Genomic DNA, 24,990 nt, shown 5'->3' with positions numbered 1-24,990 from the left:
ATTATATTTTCGAAAACTGTTTACCCGGTTGGAAAAATTCTTAAACCAAGAGACGCAGTACGTGTTACTATAACTTTTATTTAGGCATTTTTTCGATTAAATACAGAGTTCTTCAATTATATGCAAAAATCTAAAAGAGCCTGAAAATTGTTCTCTTCCACATCAAATTAGGCGTAACCCAAAGTTCATAAGAAATATGGCTAATTGGTTCAAACGATCGAGAGCAACAATTTGTGTATTTACGGTTTTACGCTGCTCGAGATATTTCTCGCACTCAATCTCGAGATGTCACTCACTATTACGGCGTACTAAATGCTTTCAGGAAATAATTATTTTTTAGATTTTTATAATAACCCGTTAATAATAATAATGGTGAAATTTCATAAGAATTGCAAAAAGTACGTATTATGTAATAATATAACCTTTCCTTATATCGGATCACTAATGAGTTACAATGATTTTCCTGTTGAAATTATTTTTGTCTTCCGCAATTAAGCAACTTTCAACGATTGTGAATCTTTCAAATAAAAAACCTTTCAAACAAAAAAATGCACCAAACTAAAAGGCAATATCTCTAAGTATGTAGTAGTAAATTTTTGTGAATTAACGTTATTTTTCTTAATAACGTTTGATATGTGGCAGGTGTTGGGTTGCTTTCGGACTTATTGCCTTTGGAAAGTTGTGGTACTGTGTATTTTGAAATGGAACCCTTAATATCTCTAATGTGGAAATTATTCGAGAGAAGAGCAGATGAAAGGTGTCTTAATTATAGGTTCTAATTCTAGGTTCAAAACCAGATTTACAACTTGTCCAAAAATCTTTTAAAATCTTCGATCAGTCAAAGACAAAATTTCGTGCATATGCGGCAACGAATACATTGGACAGACTAAATGCAAAATATCAACTAATCTCAAAGAACATGAAATAGCTTTAAGACTACGACAAATAAACTCATCAGCAGTTGCCGAACATAATCACGACACCCGGCATCAAATTTTATTCGATAAAACTAAAATTCTTCTACTAGCGAAAATTCCGAGACTCTGTACAAATATTTAAGCAATCCAAACCTGATCAATAAAATATCGTAGGTTGGTTGTCCCGGCATTTGCATTTACTGTTTTGTTATTGCAAATAACAAAACAGTAATTTATTTTCGTTTTACTATCACTTTCCAACGGTATTACTTCAGGTTAGATGTCATTCAGAGTTTCGTTTTGATGGTAATAAAATGATGTTAACATTTTTTTAGGCCAATATTTATATAATATATATTTATATAATAAATATATATAAGTTACTAAAACACTTAGTAGTAACGCAACTGGTAACCGCTATTTTATTCAAGGGCATTCATTTTAAGTGGCCGGTAATTAATAAGTCAATTGTTTTTCATTATTTTTGACAATTTTATAATAAAGGACAAGGACAACTGACGAAACGTCAGCAAGTTCGCTTTATCCACCACCGACGCAGGAGGAATCCAGAAGATTTGTAAATGTAGTGGAAGTTTTTCAGAAAAACAGAATTGGTCTAAAAACATCTTCAAATGGGCTCCTAACAAAAAATTTATAAAATATATTTATATATTATATATATTATATTATTATTATTATTATTATTGTAATATTATATATTATTATATTATATCATTACACAGTGATCCAGAGAGAACGGAATATATTTTTAGCTAATATCATAAATTAATAGACTTACCTACTGTTGTTGTTCGTTTTTCCCACTTTGTCGTTGTAGTCCTTCATATTTCTCCTTCTTCGAATCCGCTTTCGTGCCGTTTGAAAAATTTTCCAATATAATGCAAATATTACCAGAAGAGGAACGTAAAACGTTGAACTAGTAGCAAAAATTTGATATTTAACATCTTGACTAACTAAACATTGTTTTTTAACTTCTATCCTGTACAAATAGTCGGTGTCTTTAAACTGAGGTATTTGTGGAGCCAAAGACACAACGAGAGCAATAATCCACACAATTACGATCATTATTCCAATTCTACTTCCGTTTCTTGTGTGGATGTAGTCGACGTTTGTTACCGCCCAGTACCTGAAAAGAAACGATAACAGTTTTATTGGAATATGATTAATGAGCAAATATTTAATTTCGAATCGCTGGAGTCCCAGTTTTAAGTTGCGAACTAGTTATTTCGTTTAACCACGTTTTGGGACCAAACAACGAAGTTCGAAACGAAGAATGTAACTTTGGGCGCTGGAAAATTTTAAATCTTCGGGTATATACGGGTTGGCGCATTCATTCTTATTCGGGTTTTCGCGTAAAATCTTAGGCAATGGTCGGGGTTTGCATGCGTAGTATTAATCGTATTCAGCTCGGGCTAACGCGCATCTGCAGAAGAGGGGGGAAGCTTTGTAGAGGGATACGTGTGTTATATGTTGTCTTATGTAGTACTACTATCGGCAACCATTGTGACATCTAGTGTGAATTGTTACCAGGATACCGCCGTTAAAAAGTAGCACATAAACAGTTAATGAAATTAGCGTTAATCTGGCGTTTGTAAAATGAGCAATTGGAATAGTAATAAAAGGTTTTAAAACATACTGCATCTATTATCATGGAATATAAGACAAGGTGGGACAAACTGGGATAGATTTATAAATGTACAGCTTTTGGCAAAGCCTGTGCTGAATGTGACTGAGAAAACCATTTAAGTAATGTCTCAAGAAGAACAAGGATCGGAATGGTGGACAAACTGGTAAAAAATGGGAGAAACATGAAAAAGGGATTAGCAAATGTAAGAATAGTACAGAACATGAACATGAAAGGTAAGGCAGTTCAGACAGTTCAAGCGATGATGAGAGGGAGAAGGAATTTTTGTTGTTGCTGTAATAAAGAACAACATGCGACGAGCAGTGTGCACGAAGTAATGGGAAGCAAGAAAATTGACATATAAGGTACAATAGTAAATTTAAAACTTGACTCCGGAGCAGAGGTTTCAACATTTTCAAGACTACTAAAACAAATGCGTTAATCATATTTGACGTTAGTGTCTTATAGTAATTCGAAGCTTAAAATTAAACATTATGGTAAAGTGACATTATTGTGTAAAGTTTTCAAAAATTCTGCATCCACTATTAGGTTTTCAAGGCTGCTTAGATTTTAAACTGTTGCAAAGAATTGACAGTTGAAGAATTAGATTTTCTAATATAAGTGATATTGAGAAATATTTTCCTAAAGTGTTTTAATTTGGTCGAAACCAAGGAGCGCCTTTATTGCTTATACGTGGATACATACGGTTGAGCACACACTATTTTTCGGCCCAAGATGGAACATGCACCGAAATATAGCGGAGCAAATACGGTCACATAAGCTCAGACAACCTAGTTGAAAAAATGTTAGAGTCGACCACAAATTGGGACCATGTTTGCAAAATGACAAAGCAAAGACTCTCTGCCAAAAGAATAGAACGGCCAAATCTTATACAAGCTCGCTGAACTTCAGTCAATCGGAGACCCTCTTCTTGAAGTAATGCTTGTCAGTAGTTTCAGGAAGACAAAAGGGTAAAAGAGGGAAAGGTTTAATCGGTCTGTGACTTCCAGTGGAAGCACCAACCCGACACTATCGGGGCAAATAATATCGCCATGAGCTAAGCCCGGATGTCTGATTAATTAGCAGATTCCTAATTCTCTATAAAAAAAACTGTTTTCAGATGAACACAAAATGGTGTTCAAAAACGATGCTGTTCCTCAAATTTAATCAATCAGGCGTATACCTCTGCCACTTGTTAGTAGAGTCAAAATTAAGTTGAATGATGTTCGAACGTCAAGTTATAATTAGGAAAGTCGACAAGTCAATTCAATGGCTTAATCCATTGGTAGTCGTTGAAAAAAAAAACGTAGACTTGAGGTTATGTCTGGATCCCAAAAGATTAAAAAAAAATCAAAGGGAACATTTCCTGATTCCGACAGCCAACATAATTCCTAGCAAACTGAGTAATAAAGCGTTGTTCATATCCCTAGTCAAAATAGATGACAGATCAGTTGATTACTGTACATTTGGTACAATATTTCGTCCCTGTTAATTTTGCAGGCTACCTTTCAGACGTGTTTCAGAAAAAGAATTTCGAGCTTTTTAGTGACTTACAGGGAGTAGATATATATTTTGATGATCTGATTATTAGTGAAAATTCCAAAGCTGAACATGATAATAATTTAAAAATGGTATTACAGCGAGCCTCTAAATATAACATTAAATTTAATAGTGACAAAAATCAGTTTAGATCAAGTGAAGTTAAGTTTTTACGTAAGTATTCAAAAAAGATGGTGTTAAAGCAATTATTGACATACCGCGACCTCAACATAAGACATCTTTTGAGTCAAAATTTTTAGGCAAGTTTATACCAACTGAACATGATGTACCCTTAAAGTACCATAATCCTTAAAATTGAGACGCAAAATGGACATCCTGTAGCTTTTGCATCTAGGAGTCTATCCAAAAGTGAGTGCAATTACACTCAAATTGAGAAAGAATTCCTGGTAGTTTTATTTAGCTGTCAACAGTTTCATTATTTTAATTATGACGTCAAAGTACCACCTCGACTTCAACGAATGATGCTTCAATTAGTAGACTATGACTTTAAAGTCACCGGGTAAATATTTGTATATAGCAGATACTTTGTCCAATATTATTAATTTTGTTCAAATAGAATGGCCAGATCACAGTAAATTACTAATGTTTACTAAAGAGTTCTATAAATTTACGGATGAATTATCAGTTTCTGACGGCTAACTGTTTCACGGCTGTAAGCTAGTTGTGCCTAATCAACTCAAACATGAAATAGTTAAACTATAAATTTTTTATTGGCCTCTCATTAATCAAGATATTGAAAACTTTATAAAAAAATGTATATTCTGAGAAAAGTTTGCTAATAAAAATAACAAATCAAGCCTAATGTTGTATCCAGTTACTGAGCGATAGAGATGATGTCATTAAAATAAATCTGCTGAGAATGTGATTTTAAAGCTGAAATGTATTTTTTCTAAATTTGGATACCCAGAAACATTAGTTCCAGAAAATGATCCATTTACTAACTCGTCGAAAATAGTAAAAAAATTACTACAAATCTTTGGAAGATTGCAAACATATATTTGGAAGTTTAAGAGCGTTAGAGATGATGTCATTAAAATAAATCTGCTGAGAATGTGATTTTAAAGCTGAAATGTATTTTTTCTAAATTTGGATACCCAGAAACATTAGTTCCAGATAATGATCCATTTACTAACTCGTCGAAAATAGTAAAAAAATTACTAAAAAAGCTTTGGAAGATTGCAAACATATATTTGAAAGTTTAATGTTAAATTTGTTAATTACTCCCCGGCCCAATTACTCATCAATCGGAGGTGTAAAACTAAGTTACCTGCGTCGGCCGAGTTACTAACCAAGATTTTGTGAAAACTCATATCTCGACAGGACAGAAATTAACTTTATTATAATAAAACAGCTAATTATTTAAAGCCCCTGTAGCCTAATCCAAATGTATCAGTTTTTAACCGCAATACCAATTCGTCGGAGTCTGGTAAAATTGTGAACGTCTCACAGAACATCCCAGATCCTACAATGTGTGAGATAGTAGTGATATGCTTGTTATTAGAAATAGATTTGATTTAAAAAGTCGTTTAGTGAATAGGGATTTTGACTTTGAAAATCAATATGTACCAAATATCGATAAAAATGATGTACCATCACCTGAAATTCACGTATCAGGTAAAATTTTGTGTGAAGAAAAAGAAGTTAAAAAAATACCTGCGCAAACTATAAAATGGCGTTATTCTGGCGTTTGTAAAACGTGTAATTCAAATTCCAATAGAAGGTTTTAAAAGCATAATGCATCTATTATCACGGAATATAAGACAATACGTTCAATAAATACTAGTGTGTGAACAGTAACCTCTTAAGTTTGATTCCAAGTTGACCTATTTAATACAATAATAAATATGAATTTTGTAGAATGGAAAATGGTAGCATTTTGAAAATTTCTAATTGATTGTCTTTAACACTAATCTTAATTTAGATTTCGTTCCCTGTTACATTCATATCAGATCATCGGGTGCTTAGGTCATGCTTATACCTTAATATTTGAAAATGTCGACCTGGATTTGCATTTCAGTAACAATTATTGGACACCATATGAAGACATGATTCAGCAAGAAGAAGTACAAATGAAAATGAAAAAATTGAACATCACAACAATTCTCAAGGCGATTCTCAATCAACGATGATGACTAACAAGACTGCTGAACATCGTTATCAGTTTATTTAAATAGAAAATTGATTATTCTATATATGTACTTAATAATAACTGAAATTTTTGTCTGATATAACTAAATCCATAAGGTACTTTTATTATGAATCAAATTGCTTTAATCAGGAAGAGATGCATACAACCAAAGATATATAGATTGAGCAATATTCAAGGAACACATACAATATTGGAACTGCCATATAAAATTTCAAAGAATCAGCTTTTAAAGTTTGTCTCTTTTTTTTCTCAAGACTTTTTCAACTAAATATACCTCAGGATGTATAATTTCTGTATTTAGAATTCATAAAAACCACCTGAAAAATTTTCACCTTTGTCATCATGTAGAAAACATGTTGAATTTGTATGGTTGACTTTCTTGATGGTAAAAATTTCAATCGAGCAGTTTCGAGTCTATCAAAAATACCTCGGTAGTTACTGAAAAAGTCTCCAATTTTAAGTTTAGTAGTATTATTAGCAATTTTCACGTTTGTGTAAACATTCTTGAGGAGTGATTTTTCGTTGTCTTTGTTAACTTCTAACGGTTTCATTTTTAAAGTTCTATCATAAGATTTATTATAGTTGTGGGGTCTTATGGTGCACGTACTAATTTACGCACTTGCCATTAACCACCTGGTTGCGCTGGTGAAGGACCATTGATTGACTGAATACTTCAAAAGTGAACTGAACATTTATTGTTGTTACATGACACTGGTACATGTGCCTTACGAATACATACTCATGCTCCTTACGGATACATACGCAAAAACATACTGTTTTTCTCGCCACGGGTGGCGTGATACGCACAACTACCGCGCATGCGCATATAGTCGCACCGTTGCGGCAAATTTAAAGTTCGAGTTTTGAGATCGGACATGCCGCCGCCCTTGAAAGGTGTCCTTTCAACAGAAATGAACTTACTAAATCTTACTGTCAGTTTCAATAGGAAGAACACACACTTTAGCGATGGCTCGTTTATAAGTTCCGTCACTAGTTTTCACAGACACTACACGCGTTTTTCCGTCGCTCCCAGGATGGATCTGTATTATTCTTGCTAACTTCCAACATGACGGCGGAAGGTTATCCTCCTTTAGAAGGACGAGTTGACCAACGACGAGAGTGGCATCACCTTCAAATCTCCATTTGGACCTCTGCTGTAAAGTGTGCAGATAATCCTTGGACCATTTTGCCCAAAATTGCTGAATGATGAATTGCATGTGTCTATACAGTGATACGTGAGTGTGGCGGTTATCGGGTACCGGCGCCTCCGGCAAGGAAATTAAAGAGCTTCCGATAAGAAAATGGCCCGGTGTTAATACGTCGAGGCTTTCCGAATCTTCCGTGAGGGGATATAAAGGACGGGGATTCAAAATTGATTCTATTTGAACTATCAAAGAATAGAAATTCTCGTAAGTCAAATTGCTATCCTTTAACACTCTTTTAAGATGAAATTTAGCTTGTCGTACCGCGGATTCCCCAGAGTCCCCCGAAGTGTGGCGAGCGCGGAGGTATAAAATTCCAAGTAATTTTGTTGTCTAATAGGTACTGTTTAAAAACTGATTCGTTAGTTTTATTTAAAATGTCCCTTAAAATATTGTCCGTTCCAGAAAAGTTGGTAGCATTGTCGCTATAAACTTGGGTGCAAAGTCCACGCCTGCTTACAAATCTTTTAAATGCATTTAAGAACGTGTCAGTTGAAAGTTCTGTCACAAGTTCCATATGCACCGCCTTGGTCGAAAAGCATATAAAAATACATAAATACGATTTTATCAATTTCTTGTTTCTAAGTTTGCTATCCCTTATTAAATATGGACCAGCATAATCGATACCGCAAATTGAGACAGGTCGCGAAGGTGTAACCCTACTAGTCGGCAAATTGCCAATTTTTTGAAAAATATCGGTCGGTGACGCGCGGAAACATGTAACACATTTTCGGATTTCACTACGTACAGCTCTCCTGCCCGATAATGGCCAATAATGACGTCTAATATAGGATAAAACTCTTTGAGCTCCACCGTGAAATGTTAATAAGTGCGCATTTCTAATAATCAAAGTAGTAAAGTGATGTTTCGTGGGAATAACCATAGGATGCTTATTTTCAAATGATAACAATGAATTTTTTTAATCGCCCACCTACGCGAATAATCCCGAATTCATCTAAAAATGGATCTAGAGAACTTAACTTACTCTTTGGAGATATTGGTTTGTGTTTTTTCAATGATTCGATTTCCAAGTTAAAAACTTTCGCTTGGATAAGTCTGACAATCAACCGTGTGGCCTCGTCGAGTTCCTTTATGGTTAGATCTGTTGTCAGTTTTGAATTACCTAATTTACGAGCATTATTGCAAAATCTTAGCATGTAAGCAACAACACGCGTGAGCATTTTTATAGAAGAAAACCGAGTGATTAAATTATCATCAAATTCAGTGCATACTAAAGTAGTAATAATAGTTGACTTTATGTCGGGTAGTTTAGTTTCATCAATGTTTAATTTTTGATTTGGCCAGTGCTCCTTTTCATGCGATAACCACGTAGGCCCGTTAAACCACAATGTATTATTTACTATTTCGTTCGGATTGATACCTCTCGAAATGATATCTGCGGGGTTAGATTTTGTAGGTACGTGGAACCAACTGTTTTGCTTGGAGAGATCTTGAATCTGTGCTACCCGATTCGACACGAATGTTTTTAATTTACTTGGGTCAGATGCTATCCATGCTAATGTTATAGTGGAATCGCACCAAAAATATATTTGATTAATTTTAACTCGAACTGCATTATTAACATTTTGACATAATTTTGCAGCTAGTAAAGCTCCGCAAAGTTCCAAACGTGGTAGTGTAATAGTTTTAACAGGTGCCACTCGCGATTTTGATGAAATTAACCTTACTAGTGTTTCTCCCGACCAGTTTTTTGATCTAAAATATACGCAAGCTCCGTATGCGAGTTGTGACGCATCACAAAAGCAATGTATCTCGATCTCTGTGGGGTTATGAATTAAAATATGTCGTGGAATTTTTAAATCTCGAAGACTGTCAAATTCTTTGTAAAATTCAATCCACTCGCTATTTAAAATTGGTGGAATATTGTCGTCCCAATTTAATTGATATTTCCAAAGTTTTTGAAGAAAAATCTTTGCCTTTGTAATAACTGGGCCTATTAAACCCAAAGGATCAAATATTTGACTAACAACTGAAAGTATCGTTCGTTTGGTAAATATCGCAATACCTTTTTTACTTATGGTAATACAAAATTCGTCGTAACCAGAATTCCAGGATATTCCTAAAGTTTTTGAATTTTCATGGTCATTAATAATGTACTTAGTATTTGTGTCGCATTTATTCTCTAAATGTTCTAATACACGAATGTCGCTTGATTTCCACTGCCTTAATATGAAACCTGCGTTCTTTAAAATAGAAGTAACTTGCCTTATTAATTGTAAGGCTGATTCTAAATCATTTGCGCCGGAGAGCCAATCATCCATATAGAAATCGGACAAAATGGAGTTAGCTGCGTCTGGGACGCCTGCAATATTTTCTACTGCTAATTGTTTGAGGCAACGTGTAGCCAAAAAGCTAGCTGGTGATGTGCCGTAAGTTAAAGTATTTAGATTAAATTCCTTTAACGATTCCAAAGGATTAAACCTCCAAAAAATACGTTGATAATTTCGATCATTTTCTTGCATTAATATACACCTGTACATTTTAGCTATATCGGCCGTAAAAACTACATTGTGAGTTCGAAATCTAAGCAAAATAGATAAAAGAGAATCTTGAATTATTGGACCGACTTTAAGTACATCATTGAGAGAATAACCAGACGTAGTTTTAGCGGATGCATCGAATACAACACGTAGTTTTGTGGTAATCGATGTTTCTTTAATTACACAATGATGTGGTAAATAGTAAGTGTCAATTAATGGATTTTGATTTGGTTTTAATTCTGCCATGTGATTTAAATCAATGTATTCTTTCATAAATTTGGAATATTGCTCACTTAATGTTGAATTTTTCGCAAGTTTTCTTTCCAAACTTTGAAATCTTTGTAGCGCAATTTCTCTGGAATCGCCTAATTGTTTCAGATTATTTTTAAATGGTAAACTTACTACAAATTGTCCTGCTTCGGTACGCTTAAATGTTTCCGAAAAGTGCTGTTCACATTCAGATTCTTCCTTTGTTAATGTGACTTGTTTTGTAATGCATTCCTCAATACGCCAAAATGCCTGTAATTGCTCATCGATTTGAGACATCTCAGAATTTGAAACAAAATTGCAAAATGATTTGTGCTGTTCGTAAATATTAAACGATCCCGCTAAAATCCAACCAAGTTTTGAATTCTGTAAAATTGGAAGGTTACGACCCAGTTTCACTTGCTCGGAAAGCAATAGGTTGTAAAAAATGTTAGCTCCTAGCAACATGTCAATTTCTGAGGCTCGATCAAAGTCTGAGTCAGCGAGCTTATATCCTGAAGGAATATTAAGCACAGATGAATCAAAAGAATACTGTGGTATTTGGTCCGTAATTTTATCAATTACTAAAAATTCTAATTGAAATTGAGAATCTGAAACTGTCGATTTAATTTTTGTTCTCACCGATTGTGATATGTTAATTTTTGCTGAATTAATCCCTACCACCGGCATGTTTATTTTGTAGGAATGTAATTTTAAGTCGTTAAATAACCGCCGAGTTATAAAATTTGATTGCGAACCGCTGTCAAGTAACGCTTTACAAATAACCGGCTGGTTTTATTTGTTGTAAATATAAACTTGGGCAGTTGATAACAACGTGAAGCCGTTATTTTGACAATTTTCCGAATTTTTGCAATGTGAAACGATAACTGATTCTTTGTCATTTGATGCCACTTTATTTGAAATGTTTGAATTAGTTGCTCCAACTTGGTTCGCTTCGTTTTTTGATAGTGTTTCACTTGACACATTTGACGTTTGCTTACCAAAGTGTAATAGAGTGTTGTGTTTTTTATTGCAAGTTTTGCAAGCACTACCCTTGCACTCCCGACTGTTATGACCCCGTCGTAGACAATTACTACAAGCATTTAACTTTTTAATTTCATTTAGCCTTGAAGAGGGAGACAATTTTAAGAAATCCTTGCAATAAAAAATGTAGTGTTCTTCTTTGCAATAAATACAAATCGGTTTGTTAGTAGCAATGTGAGCGTGCGTTTTGTTGTTGAAAAAATGTTTTTTCCCCGAGTTTTGATCTAATGTTTTTGTGTCCACAGATTCTAAGATCTGGCAACGTGAGGTCAAAAAATCTAAAAAGTCTTTGATTGTGGGTGATACTTTGTCAAATGTTTTGACTTCCCATTCTCGTTTGGTGTGAATGTCTAATTTTGAGCAAAGTAAATGGATTAAAATGGTGCTCCACGAATCTACAGGCTCGTCAAAATTTTTTAAAGCACGGTAATGTTTTTGTACGTTGTCTAAAAATGTACGCAGAGAGCTATGTGAATCTTTTGTTACGTTTGTGAGCTCGAAAATGTGTCTGATGTGACCTTTGATAGCGCCCTTTTTGTTTTCGAAACGATCGTTAAGTAAATTCCAAGCTACCGTGTAATTAGAATCAGTTATTTCTAAAGAGTCGATCACTTTAATCGCGTCGTTTTTCAAAACAGATCGCAAGTAGTGAAATTTTTGAATGTTTACTAAGCTATTGTTACTGTGTACCAAAGAAATGAACGTGTCTCGAAACGTTTCCCAATTATCGTAACTGCCGTCAAAATTTGGCAACGTTATCGGAGGTAATTGATAGTTTATTTGTTGATTTGTGCGAACAGTCGCCGAAGGCTGTGCAAATGAAACTTGATTCAATCTTTCCTGTTGTCGGTGACTGAAATTTTCAACAATTTGTTTGGCTTGTGAAATAACATTAAAATATTTATCCTCGAACTCCGTTCTCACTTGCATTTGGCCGTCCGAAGAATCGAATATTTCAATTTCCGACTGAACTTCATTGAAAGCTTTAAACACCGTTTCCGTGTTTTCCATGCGAGTCATAATCTCCATGTATTTATCTTGGTTTGCACTCTCGTTTATGAAATTATCGAAACGCGTTAAATTACTTTTCAATTGCTTTCGCTTTGCCTTCAACCGTTTCATATTATCCTCATCGGCCATGATGAATAATAAGAATCCAACTGATCAAACCGACAAAAAAAATGAAATTACGCGATAATAAGAACGTAAAAAATTCGTCTGATGCTGACCGCGTCTATGCGCCTTTGAACTACGCCGCCGCCGCCCGTCACCCTTCGTAACAGTTTGAACGGGAACGTAAACCCAATGAATAGGTTTTCTGTTTCAACGCGTTATGAACCGCTTGTACATATGAACGTTTAAAAACTAAATGACAATGTTTTGCCAAATAGAATCTATGCATGCAATGGAAAAATTCGATTGGGAAATGCGTGGAATAAATTGGAATGGACTCACGGAATTCTCCTTCGTTTTTGTAAGCCTCTGTCGGGGCAAAATCCTGAATTGCTTGCTGTTGCTGGTAGCTTGTGTTGCTTTGAATTCTCCAAAATTGAAAATGTGCTGCATACGGCTCGAAGAACCAAAAATGTGGGGGTCTTATGGTGCACGTACTAATTTACGCACTTGCCATTAACCACCTGGTTGCGCTGGTGAAGGACCATTGATTGACTGAATACTTCAAAAGTGAACTGAACATTTATTGTTGTTACATGACACTGGTACATATGCCTTACGAATACATACTCATGCTCCTTACGGATACATACGCAAAAACATACTGTTTTTCTCGCCACGGGTGGCGTGATACGCACAACTACCGCGCATGCGCATATAGTCGCACCGTTGCGGCAAATTTAAAGTTCGAGTTTTGAGATCGGACAATAGTGATTCAGAATATTTGATCAAATATTTAGCCTTGTATACTCATCTGTTTATTCATTAAACTTTTTTTCTATTCTCTCTAAAATACCTAATTATATTCAGCCTGGTCTCGTAAATAAGGATGACGTAGTACCTCCGTTTCGGCGTTATCACTCACTATATTCCAAGGTCAAATTTCTCACCCCGGTTGTGCCGCACCCCCGGCTCCCGACCCATCCCGATACGTAACTACTTCAGTCTTCGTTTTAGTGCGGAATCGTTCACATCTGCGTGTTATTTCCTGTATACTATTATGTCAATGTATTCACAAAAACGGCGACGTAGCCCGTCGCCTTCGCCCGGGCCATCAGTGACCCGGGAGGGAAAAAGTTCCGTCTTGACGATTCTTCAAAGATTGGAGCACCGAATGGATGTGTTAGAAAAGAAAAATCGGAAAAAAACACGACAATTTTTATCAGAAAGTTCTTGTGAAAGTGCATCTAGTTCACAAGACTCGAGTGATTGCTCCGATGTGGAGAATAATGACGGTAAATATCTATGCAACAATTTCTTGTCCTCACCTGTTTGGGATAACAGGAAAGCTGGTTGAAAATAATACTAATTTATTATTATTGGGGCCCTCTTAGGATAACAGAAAAATTATATTATACTGTTTGGGATAACCGTAATATATTTTGGACTGTTTGAGATAACAGTAATATATTTTAAACTGTTTAGGATAACAGTAATATATTTTTAGACTGTTTGAGATAACAGTAATATATTTTTAACTGTTTTGGGATAACAGTAATATTTTTTAGACTGTTTGGGATAACAGTAATAATACATTTTAGCTTGGTTGTGATAACAAGAAATCTATTGTTTACCATAACAACGCATTTGTTTTGGTTACAGAGCAGGATGTCACTTGCTTGACAAAAACTGACAACCTTAATGATCAAGGGAGCGGCTCTTTGGAACCAGACATATTATCCGTAATAGGAGACGAGGGCGGCAACAATAAAGATTCTGTTCCACCGATTCAGCAAAACTTGATCAATATTTGGGGGGGGGGGGGGGAAACAAACTGCATATTGAAAAGTTAAGTGATGCGGGTCGTCTCCTTTCCGACATCCATAATCTGGAAACTATTTCCAAAAGGAATCTCGCCTCTATGAACTTAAATAAAGATTTAAAGGAAACGTTCTTGGACTAGTGGCTATTTGGAAAAAAATTAGATGATTGGCTGAAAACAGCAAAAAGCCTCCAAGTGTCATCTCAGCAACTAAAGAGTGCTAAGGCCTTCACCAAAGAGGGTATTTTGGTTGTGCCAAATTGGTCCACTCAGCCATGGTACCCACTGTTTATGTCCTTATTGTCAATCCACCTATAATATTTTCGCCTGGATTAACGTTACTATCTTTTGGCAGCATACCGCACCCCTTATCGAGCAACCTTTCCCTAATTGCCGCCAAGTTATCAGGGAAGCTCTCTTGCGTGGACAAGTTCCAAATGAGTCCTTAGAAATATGCATGGCTTCAATATCCGAAGCAACGTTGGAGCAATATAATTGCGGCTTGCAACTCTGGTGGGAATTTTGTGCCTCCAGAAAGATTAATCCATTTGTTGTAAGTGTAGTAAACGTTCTGGAATTTTTGTCCTCACAGTTTAACAATGGAGCTTCATATAGTTCCTTAAACTCTTATAGGTCAGCTATAGCGCAAATAGCTGTTCCTAATTTGGCGGTTGGAGTTTACTCGTTAAGGCCTAGCTTACCCAAGTATGAAAATACTTGGGATCCCTGTGTTGTTCTGAATTTCCTTAAACCATTTAAAAATGCTGAACTTAACCTAGAAGTTCTCACTCAAAAATGTGTAACTTTGTTAGCGCTTACAACAGGTCAACGCCTTCAGACCCTTTCTCTGATAAAGATTCCTTTCATTCATATAAATAACGATGCAATTCAGATTACTACGCCAAAAAGGATTAAGACAACAAAAAAGAATAAACCACAGCCTTTGTTACTGTTACCGTTTCTAAAATCCGACCCACATATTTGTGTAGCTCAGACCCTCTTGACTTATCTGGAAAAAATTAAAACACTTAGAGGACCAGAAAAATCCGTTTCATAACAATTAAAAAACCTTTTCATAAGGCCTCTACGCAAACACTTAGTCGTTGGATTAAGAGTGTTTTAGGCAAGAGCGGTATTGACATAAATAAATTCACAGGCTATATTATAAGACATGCTGCAGTATCAGCTGCTAATAGAAAAAGACTAAACTATGATACTATCAGAAGCTGGTCAAATAATTCCAGGATGTTTACCACAGTGTATAATAGATCTGTAATTCCAAGTAAAACCTTTGCTGAAAAGGTACCTGATACATAAGGAGTACTTAATTATTATTATTATTATTATTTTTATCGATTTGTTCTTTTAGTTTTACTTGAAGAATGTCACCTTTCTTACGTTAAGTATATTCTATTTACCGTGAGTTTCTTTAGTTTTTATTTTCGTTAATAAGGATTTTTTGGTTTCCTGTTGTTCGACATATGTTAATAGATTTACTGAATATATGTTTAATTGTTGCAACAGTCTCTAAATAACTACGTCGTCCTTATTTACGAGATGAGGCTGAATATAATCACAAGATCAAACAAACTTACCTAAGTGATGTTCGATCTTGATTATATGAAAGCCTCGGTGAAGTAAATAAGGTCCCAACCCCCCCTTAACCCGTTATAAGTTGCAACAAGATGTGTTTTCAAAATAACTGAAGTAGGTAAGTATCGTGACGGGTCGGGAGCCGGGGGTGCGACACAGCCAGCGTGAGAAATTTAATCATGGAACATAGCGATTGATAACGCTGAAGCGGAGGTACTACGTCATCCCTATTTACTTCAACGAAGCATTCATATAATCAAGATCGAACATCACTTAGGTAAATTCGTTTGATCTTGTGATTATAGACCAATCTAGCGTGCGAAAATTGTAATTTTACACGTCAGCTTAATTAAGCCACTTGTATAATAAACACTGGCTCCGCTGGGCTCCACTTGTTGTATAATATACTATAATGTGCGATTTATGCATTCGACAATAGACGCTTTTTTTATTTTTTCAATAAAAAGTGCTTTTTCTTGATCTGTTTGTAAGTTTGTCAGTATAGAGGATAATTGTGCTAAAATAGAGCATCGCGTTTGCAATATCTGGGGAACATTTCCATTGTACAGGTATAGCCCACACAAATTTAAAGTAATCAATCACATCTGAAATGTATTTGAAACCTGTATTTCCGTGAACATACGATAACACTTCAATAACATCAGCTTGGAGAAGCTTATTGATACTTTTGATGAGTATCGCGGTTCATTGTTATGGTCGTGGGGAAAAGGATTTCTGAATCAGTACTGAAGGGTCATCGAACTGCACTGGACATTTTAGTATCAATATAGACGTTTAAACTTGATGCCAGAAATGCAGAAGCAGAATCAGCAATATTAGAAAAAAAACATATCATAAAGTTACATTAAAACCGAAAATTTACAAAATCTATTAGCCAATAAACATTCACATCATTCACAGATGCGCTAATAGTATCTAAATTAGATCGAAATAATTCTACAATAGCAAATTGAAATGGAAAATTATAATACACATATCCACCGGTTAATACGTAATGCTTAACACATGTTTTTCTATTATGACCTGTACGACAAGCTGCCCGAACATAGCCGAACACGATTTATACTGCCCAAGCGGTCGTCGACCATTACCGAAGATTTTCCGCGAAAACGCAAATGAGAGCGCATGCGCCTACCCGAACATCTGCGAAGATTCAAAATTTTCCCGCACCAACTCGAACACACTCGAACATCCCGCCACAAATGGTTTAGAACCGGCACTAATATACTACAATTTGAAGAGCGTCCGCGCTAAGAATTTCTACACCCATCAAAAGAAGTGGAAGGAGAAAATATTTAAAATGAGGTATTTTGATTTAACAATTAAAGACCACTTCAGAAATGAACAGGGTTTTATAACATTAACATTCGCAGAAAGGTATCTGAAATGCGAAAATTTGTTTATTTGAGGTTACATTACAAGGGAAATGCTTTACAAATTAGTAAAAATTTACAAATTACGGCCACAAGTTGACCTCAATTGGCTGAAGAAACGTTACCAAAACAAATGCGATATTATAAATCAGCACATCAACAGTTTATTGTTTAGACTTCCGAACGTACAGGGTTATTTTTTATAATTGTGTACCCACCCACACTCGTTAACGGAAGTCACTGAGAAAAATTTTTAATCCAAAAGTTGAGTAATTTTTGCTGTATTATTTTTTAGTTGAGAAAGAGTAGCAAGTTTTTTATTTTCAAATTTTGAAATGGAACCTACATATTTTTATGTTACGACGAAGAATCTTTTTCTAATGATTTCAAGAATATATAGATTGCTAATGTTTGGATAGACCGTTCTTGAATTATTTAAGTTTAAATTTTTCATTAACTAAACAGATGTTAATCCTGTTGGCCAAGTTCTGCAAATTGAAACCTTCAGTCCAGAGTAGCAAAAATGTCAAGTAGTTCGTCCTCTTTATTTCACTAAGTATTAAGTTACCAATAATACAAAAAATTCTTAGGAACATATTATCAACAAAAACATAGGAAAATATCAAGAGGATGCCATGTCTGCCTATCCAATGGTCATATCTATGATTTAGGTATTTAGTAACTGGATCTGGCCTCCAAATAATTTTCAATGTTATTTTGAATTAAATCTAAATCAATGTCCCGTCAGATACCCATCAAGAAAATTCGGTCCTGGTTGGCTACCACACAGGAACCCATCCACGACCCTCTGTTTTCACTGGTTGAATTTTATTTGGGTTTCCATTTTCCCAATAAGGCTTATTTTTTCGATTACACGTACGTGCCGTCGTGAAGGTTGCTTCATCAGTAAAAATAACTTTTCCCAAAAAATCGGGATTCTCTATTATAAGCCTCGACATTCCTTGACAATATTTTCAATTCATTTCCTTCAGAAAAGCCTTCAACTTTAATAAATTTTTAGGGGTGATATTTGTAATATTTTAATGTGGACTGAATATTGTAAGACGATATAAGTACAAGTACCTTCAATTTGACGATATTGCCGTTGAACTGTGGCTATGCTATTGTTATTGGTATAAGACAGACGAACTACTTAAAGCTTTTTTTTCTCTGAGTAACCCGTTTTCCTAACTGAATGTTTCGATTTAAAGTAAAGTGAACGCCTGATCAACTCGATGAACATCTGTTTAGTTAATCGAAAATTTAATCTTAAATAATTCAAGAAATGCTTATCCAAAATTTTTAAATCATATTTCGCCATAACAGAAAATATGTAGCGTGTTCCATATTAAAATAACTGAAAAAACAATGCATAAAATCAATATGTGCTTGTAACTCAAACTATAAGCACCTACAACGAAATCTGCCCCAAATTTTTTTTTTACATGTACAAGTAAAAACGTTTCTTGTGTTGCCAAAAATGATTCAGAATGCTCAGCGTGGTCTTTAACTCCTACTTAAACGAGCATCCAAAAAAACTTGTTACTGTTTCTCAACTTTGTGATGCGCATTTGTTTTCTTTTATAAATCTAAAAGATAACACGAATTAACTACTTGGGACGACCGTTGCCTTTTTTGAAAACTTTATTTTAAATTTACAACCGTTTAAAATTGTCTGTTAAAATAACATATATAGACAGAACTCTGCGTCAACACCGTTAAACTACGTTTTTATATGTAGAAATACTCTGCTGGGTCAGAATTCTTGAATCTTCGCTAGTGCGATAACTCCTCCCCCGTAAGCTTCAACTATACCGTCAAGAGGGGTAGTTGAACACATTTTAGATCTTTAGGTTCTTCGACTTTTCTTTTCTTTTCTTTTCTTTTCTTGCTAGATTGGGTGCATCTAGGCTGTATATAGCAAATAAATAGACACAAACTGGTTATGACCATGTATACAAGGATGGTCCATATGCTCGGATATTTGTAAAGCTCCGACAACTTCAGAAGTGGGTAATTTAACTGAATTTCATCCCTTAAAAGGTATAGTTCAGCTAACTTAACTTCATTTAATTTGACAGTTAAGTCCATCTGGCTTTGTTGTGTTGAAATATCTGGCAGATCAGGAAATAATATTGGCTGAGTGCTAAGGTTGATTGATCTGACATCACTAATTATTGTTTGATGATCAATCCTCTTGGAATTTTGGCTTGGTATGTCCCATGAGGATTCTGAATCTCATCCTGAGCGTTGCATTTAAGTTTAAAGCTCTGTAGATCTGGGACTAGTAAACCCCATTGATTGGAATTTCTTAGTTGATTAACTATTAGCTGGGTGATTTTGAGTTGTGTTTTGTGGCAATTTGTGATTTGTGGATTTGTGCTCAACAAGGCTATTTCGCAAGGACTGCTGTTATCGTTTTTCTTGATTTCTTGTTGGGTGCAGACGAATAGACCTTTAGTAGCCTCCTTGCAGGGCCCATTATAGTATGCATGTTGCAATTCACTGTTTATTAAATATTTTGCACGCGGTAAAACAACCCTCAACCAACTCTTGTGTCTTATGGGGATTGAGTAGAGATGAAAGTAATCGAAAATTATTGGATTAGTCATTGGGTGAATAATTTTCAATTTTGAGAAAGTTATTGAATTTTCTAAGTCTTGTAAAATTGATAAAATTACTTCATAGGTGTTGATCATTTGTACCAAAATATCTTTAATAATTAGTGCTTTCTCCCTATAGGCTGAATTTTGAACAATAAGAACTATTTGATTGATCTTTGACTCTAAGTATTTGAGTATTTTGACACATGTTCTGCAAAGTCTGACTAAATTTTATAAGAATGTTAATGGATAAAGCATTTTGTTTGCTGTTCATAATGCTCGCCGTCAGATGCGTCAAGATTTCCTGAAATAGCCTTAAAAACAGATCCGGGTACATTTATTATATTAACCCTCTCTTAGATCTTTTTTGATGCGGAAGCATTTCTATAATTTTATTTTCAATCCCAGATTCCAAAATGTTTAGAAGTTTAATATAATTTTGACTATCATTGTAATATCATGGGTGGCTGAATATTATTTATGAGACATTTTCCCTTTTTAAATATAATTTATTATTTTCCAATATTATTTATTGAATTTAAATCAAAATAATGGATTAAAGTGTAAGTGTATTCGATTGATTTTGCATTTCCCAATTTTACTGGCATAATTCCGCGGTCGTTGTCCAATTTTCTTAAAGTTATTTCATCATAAAGGCCACAAGTGAAGCCGACAAGCCTGAAGTATAAAACCTAGTGTTAAAGGAATTGAATCAAAACTGTACGTGTTTCTAAGCGGTTTTTTTAAATTGTCCCAAAAATACATGTAGAAATTGCATTGTGTCTAACAGACTTTAGATACTAGTATCAATTCACACAATAATTTAGCTAAATTTTATTGCAAGTTGCAAATTACATAAAAATATATACTGGATTTTTTAATAGCATAATAATATTTATTTTTTATTTTTCAAGGAACTTTTATATTACTTAATTTGAGAGGATCACGACCTATAAAAATTGCAAAAAAAGATGAAACCAATAAAAAAATCTTCATTTATAATACAATAAAATATTGTATTAGTAGAATAACTACAGCAAAAATTTCATTAACCGTAAATATTTTCGTAGAGAAGGTGTGAATCTTGTGCGCATGCGTTATCTCCAAATAACTGATTTGTCACATTGCCGTAATTTTTCTGAAAAAATTGATTAATTTTAATAAAAACGCAAAATCAGTCTCTGAAATCCGATCAGAAAATACTCGCTCATACCTTTTCCCTGTTTTGAGGGAAAATATGAACAATGGCCTTTTTTGCAGAGATACATTTTCTTCACTTATATGTGATAATGACCCAATACCGAACATATAAAAATTTCATTATTTACATTTATCGCTTAAAGGGACCAAGCCAAGTTGTTTACATTTTTGGTGGTTATGATTCTCTGCGTACCTTTTTCGTGATTTTGTGTTGTGTTTGTGATCAAAAGTGTAAGGAAAAGAATGTTCCTATATACGGGTAAGTGTTGCCTTATATACAAGTTTATACAAGTTAATTTAAAAGATTTAAAAGTGGCTTCTGAAGGTGTTAGGGACAAATCGCACGTTCCAGCAACGTCGCATACAATTGACACCGCAGCATTACAGCTGAGAATGAACTGTCTAATTTTGTGTTCTGTGTTCGACCCCGGTTCATGCCCATATATAGTCAAGAAGAAAATCTCGCAATGTCAACACGTGTGTGTTTTAAGCTACGAATTTAGAGTTGTAACATTAAACGACTCAACATTGGTCCTTCGATTACGGATATCAATCAGTGGAGCAAGAAATTCATCAAAAGCAATCAACAAACGAAGCCAACAAACAGGCGATTCCGAAGATCTCGTATGCACATCCGAGGGGATACAAAGCTTAATCCATTCAGGATAGTGCGTTCTTTCACGGTGGTCCTACCAATCCAAACATTTTAGTCGATTACCAGTAGTCAAGCATGTCGAATGAAAATCAAACGAATCTTCAAACATTGAAAAACAAACGTCGAAACATCAAATCGTAGTTGACACGATTCAATACATTTCTCGAAAAGACAAAAATCCAGGTACCTCCAGATTTAGTTGAATTTGAAGTTCGCTTTACAGACATTCAAGGTATTCTGGATAATTTTTGTCAAATTCAAACCGAAATTGAAAATTGTGACCATGAAACAGGTTTTGAAGTATATGATCAGGAAAGAGCAAATTTTGAGGACTCTTATTACAGTAAAATAAGACAGTAAGTTAACCATCCAGAGATGGAAGATCTCTCAAGAAGGGTACACAGTAACATTGCACCAAATTCTCAAGTCGGCTACAATGCTAATATAAAATTACCGCCCATACCTTGTCCCTGTTTTGAGGGAGAATATGAACAATGGCCACTTTTCAGAGATACATTTTCTTCACTTATGACCGAACATACAAAAATTTCATTATTTACGTTTATTGCTTAAAGGCGAAGCGGGTTCACTTTTAAGCTCTCTCGAAACATCTTCAGAAAATTACACAATAGCGTGTAACCTTTTGTGTGACAGATATGAAAATAAACAAATTTTTGTCAGAAACAACATTAATGCAATTCTTGAACTTGAAACTCTAAATAAGGAAAATCATACAAATCTAAGAAAATTACTTGACAGTATGACACGGCATTTACGAGCGTTAGGGGCACTAGGCCAACAAATAAATACTTGGGATGCGCTGATTTTACAAATTATGTCCTTCAAACTTAACTTATCAACTCGGCGTCAGAGGGAAAATGAATGCATAAAACATGACAAGGTAACTAAAGACATTTTTACAAATTTTCTTGAACAAAAATGTAAGATCCATGAAAATTTCAATTTTGGAAACAACAATCATCAAATGAAATAAAAAAAAATAGTAAAGGCTTATGTGGCAATTTTGGGAACTTATATGTGTAGGACAAATGAAGCTTGGGAAAAAACTATCATCATTACAAAAAACATCTTTAGGATGGATAGTTTCCGGAACAGTGTTTCCTCAAAAATATTCTGCTACTCACAATAAAATTTCTTGCAATCTTAGTATTGCACATGATCTAGATTCTCAATTGACAAAGTTTTGGCAACTAGAATAGATTAATAATGATCAAAGGATTCTATCACCCGAACAACAATTTTGTCGAATCTCAAATCAGAATATACCAAATTTCTCGATGAATTGCAATATATGACCAAGATCAGTCCCGAGAAAATCAATTTTTCTGAGGCTTTTTTTTACCTCATCACTGCGTTTACAAGGAGTCTAGCACTACCACGAAGCTCAGAGTTGTTTTCGATGGCTCTTGCAAAACATCCAGTGGCTATTCTCCAAATGACATTCTTATGTCGGGTCAAAATGTCCAAGATGACTTATTTGCGATTCTTTTGAGGTCACGAAAGCACGCTGTTATACTGGCCGGCGACATAGCCAAAATATATAGACAAATCTAAGTCTCTGGTCATCTACAACATTTACAACTCATTCTTTGGAGATAAAATCCATCATCTGACATCAAGCATCTGACATCGAGTATTTTAAGCTGAATATATTAACTTATGGTACCACACGAGCAGCCTTTCAATCAACTCGATGCCTAAACGAATTGTCAAAACTCAATTCCCAATTACATCCAAAGGCAAGTTTTACCGGCGGAGATTCTATTGAAGAAGTCATTGAACTCAAAAATCAAATAATTGACATACTCAAACAAGGTGGCTTCGAACTTAGAAAACTTATGTCAAACAAAATGGAATTAATCGAAAATTCTGCTCAAATGGAATTTCTTTCAATTGGAGATTCACAAAATAAAACTTTCCGTCTATTGTGGAATTCAGGACAAGATATTTTACGTTTTTCCATTAACTTCACACATCATCCTTCAACTAAACATGGTATTTTATCTTGTATTGCACGCATCTATGACCCACTTGTTCTAGCACCTGTTGTTATGGTCACTAAAGTCATTATTCAAAAAATTATGACAATGCCAAATCGACTGGGATGAGTCCATACCACTTGATTTATTTACAAAATGGAAACAGCTTTTAGATCAACTTCACCTTTTAAATGAACTTAAGGTTCAAAGACTAGTTTTTTCGCCCCATTCAGTTTCCATTGAAATTCACGGTTTTTCTGATGCCAGTTAGATCGCGTATGGAGCCTGCATTTACATAAGATATCTAGACAATTTTGATAATTATCGCACCCAGTTGCTTTGTGCAAAATCCAAGGTTGCGTCCTTAAAAACTACTACGATTCCTAGTCTCGAATTATTTGGAGCTTTACTATTAGTAGATCTCGTTGATAAGGCAAAACGGGCTCTGAACATAAATTTTAACAAATGCTACTACTGGTGTGATTCAACAATCACCCTTGCTTGGATAAAAGGCTCGCCATATCAGTGGAAAATTTTCGTCTCAAACAGAGTGACCCAAATTCAAAACTTGACTGAAACTAATTCATGGCAGTACGTCAATACTCAAGAAAACCCAGTTGATCTTCTATCTAGAGGATTAAGTCCAACCGATTTTCTCAAAAATAAATTATGGTTCAATGGACCAAACTGGCTATCTAAACCGACCGAAGAGTGGCCTATTTTTACGACAAATATAAATTCAGATTCAGACGTACCTGAAAAACGAGTTACTAGATCATCCACCGTTGTTTCAACTGCAAACACCTTTGATTTAATAAATAAATACTCAAATTTAATAAAATTACAGAGAATAACTTCTTATTGTCTAAGATTCAATCAGATTTGTCGTCTTCCCCAAAATTAACGTAATCACGCATCTCTTTCAACAGCTGAATTAAACAATGCACTTGACACTCATTGAGATTAAGGATATTTCCAAATCAAGACAAATTCAAGCAAGTAGCAAACTGATACAATTCAGTCCTTTTTTGGATTCATTCGGCACTTTAAGAGACGGCGGAAGCATTCCAATTTCAACTCCGACAAAAAATACTCCGCAATTCTGCCATCCAATCACCACCTAACAAAACTTATCGCAATACATGAACATCGCAGATTGTTACGTGCTGGACCTCAAACAGTACTAACATCACTTCGCGATAGATTTTGGCCCATATCCGGAAAAAACGTTGTAAAGGGGGTAACATGAGAATGTATTCAATGCTTTCGAAGTAATCCAATTCCAAACCAATATTTGATGGGCAATTCACCGCAAGTTCGTTTAACACCAAGCATGCCTTTTCAAA

General features: G+C 34.8%; 1 protein-coding gene across 4 annotated transcripts in view; it reads right to left on the bottom strand.

Annotated features, from left to right (window-relative positions):
- Positions 1-24,990, bottom strand: part of LOC132703990 (5-hydroxytryptamine receptor-like) — a 536,822-nt gene that overhangs the window by 69,725 nt on the left and 442,107 nt on the right. For all 4 annotated transcript variants that reach the window (XM_060673574.1, XM_060673576.1, XM_060673577.1 and 1 more), the window contains one exon: positions 1,717-2,064. In XM_060673574.1, the coding sequence (XP_060529557.1) occupies positions 1,717-2,064 (348 nt within the window). The remainder of the gene's footprint in view (positions 1-1,716; positions 2,065-24,990) is intronic.

The sequence above is a fragment of the Cylas formicarius genome, unplaced genomic scaffold (assembly GCF_029955315.1).
Source record: "Cylas formicarius isolate icCylForm1 unplaced genomic scaffold, icCylForm1.1 PGA_scaffold_6__28_contigs__length_40554024, whole genome shotgun sequence".
Taxonomy (NCBI): domain Eukaryota; kingdom Metazoa; phylum Arthropoda; class Insecta; order Coleoptera; family Brentidae; genus Cylas; species Cylas formicarius.
The sequence above is the reverse complement of the archived record's forward strand: the minus strand, read 5'-3'. Positions and strand labels throughout refer to the sequence as shown.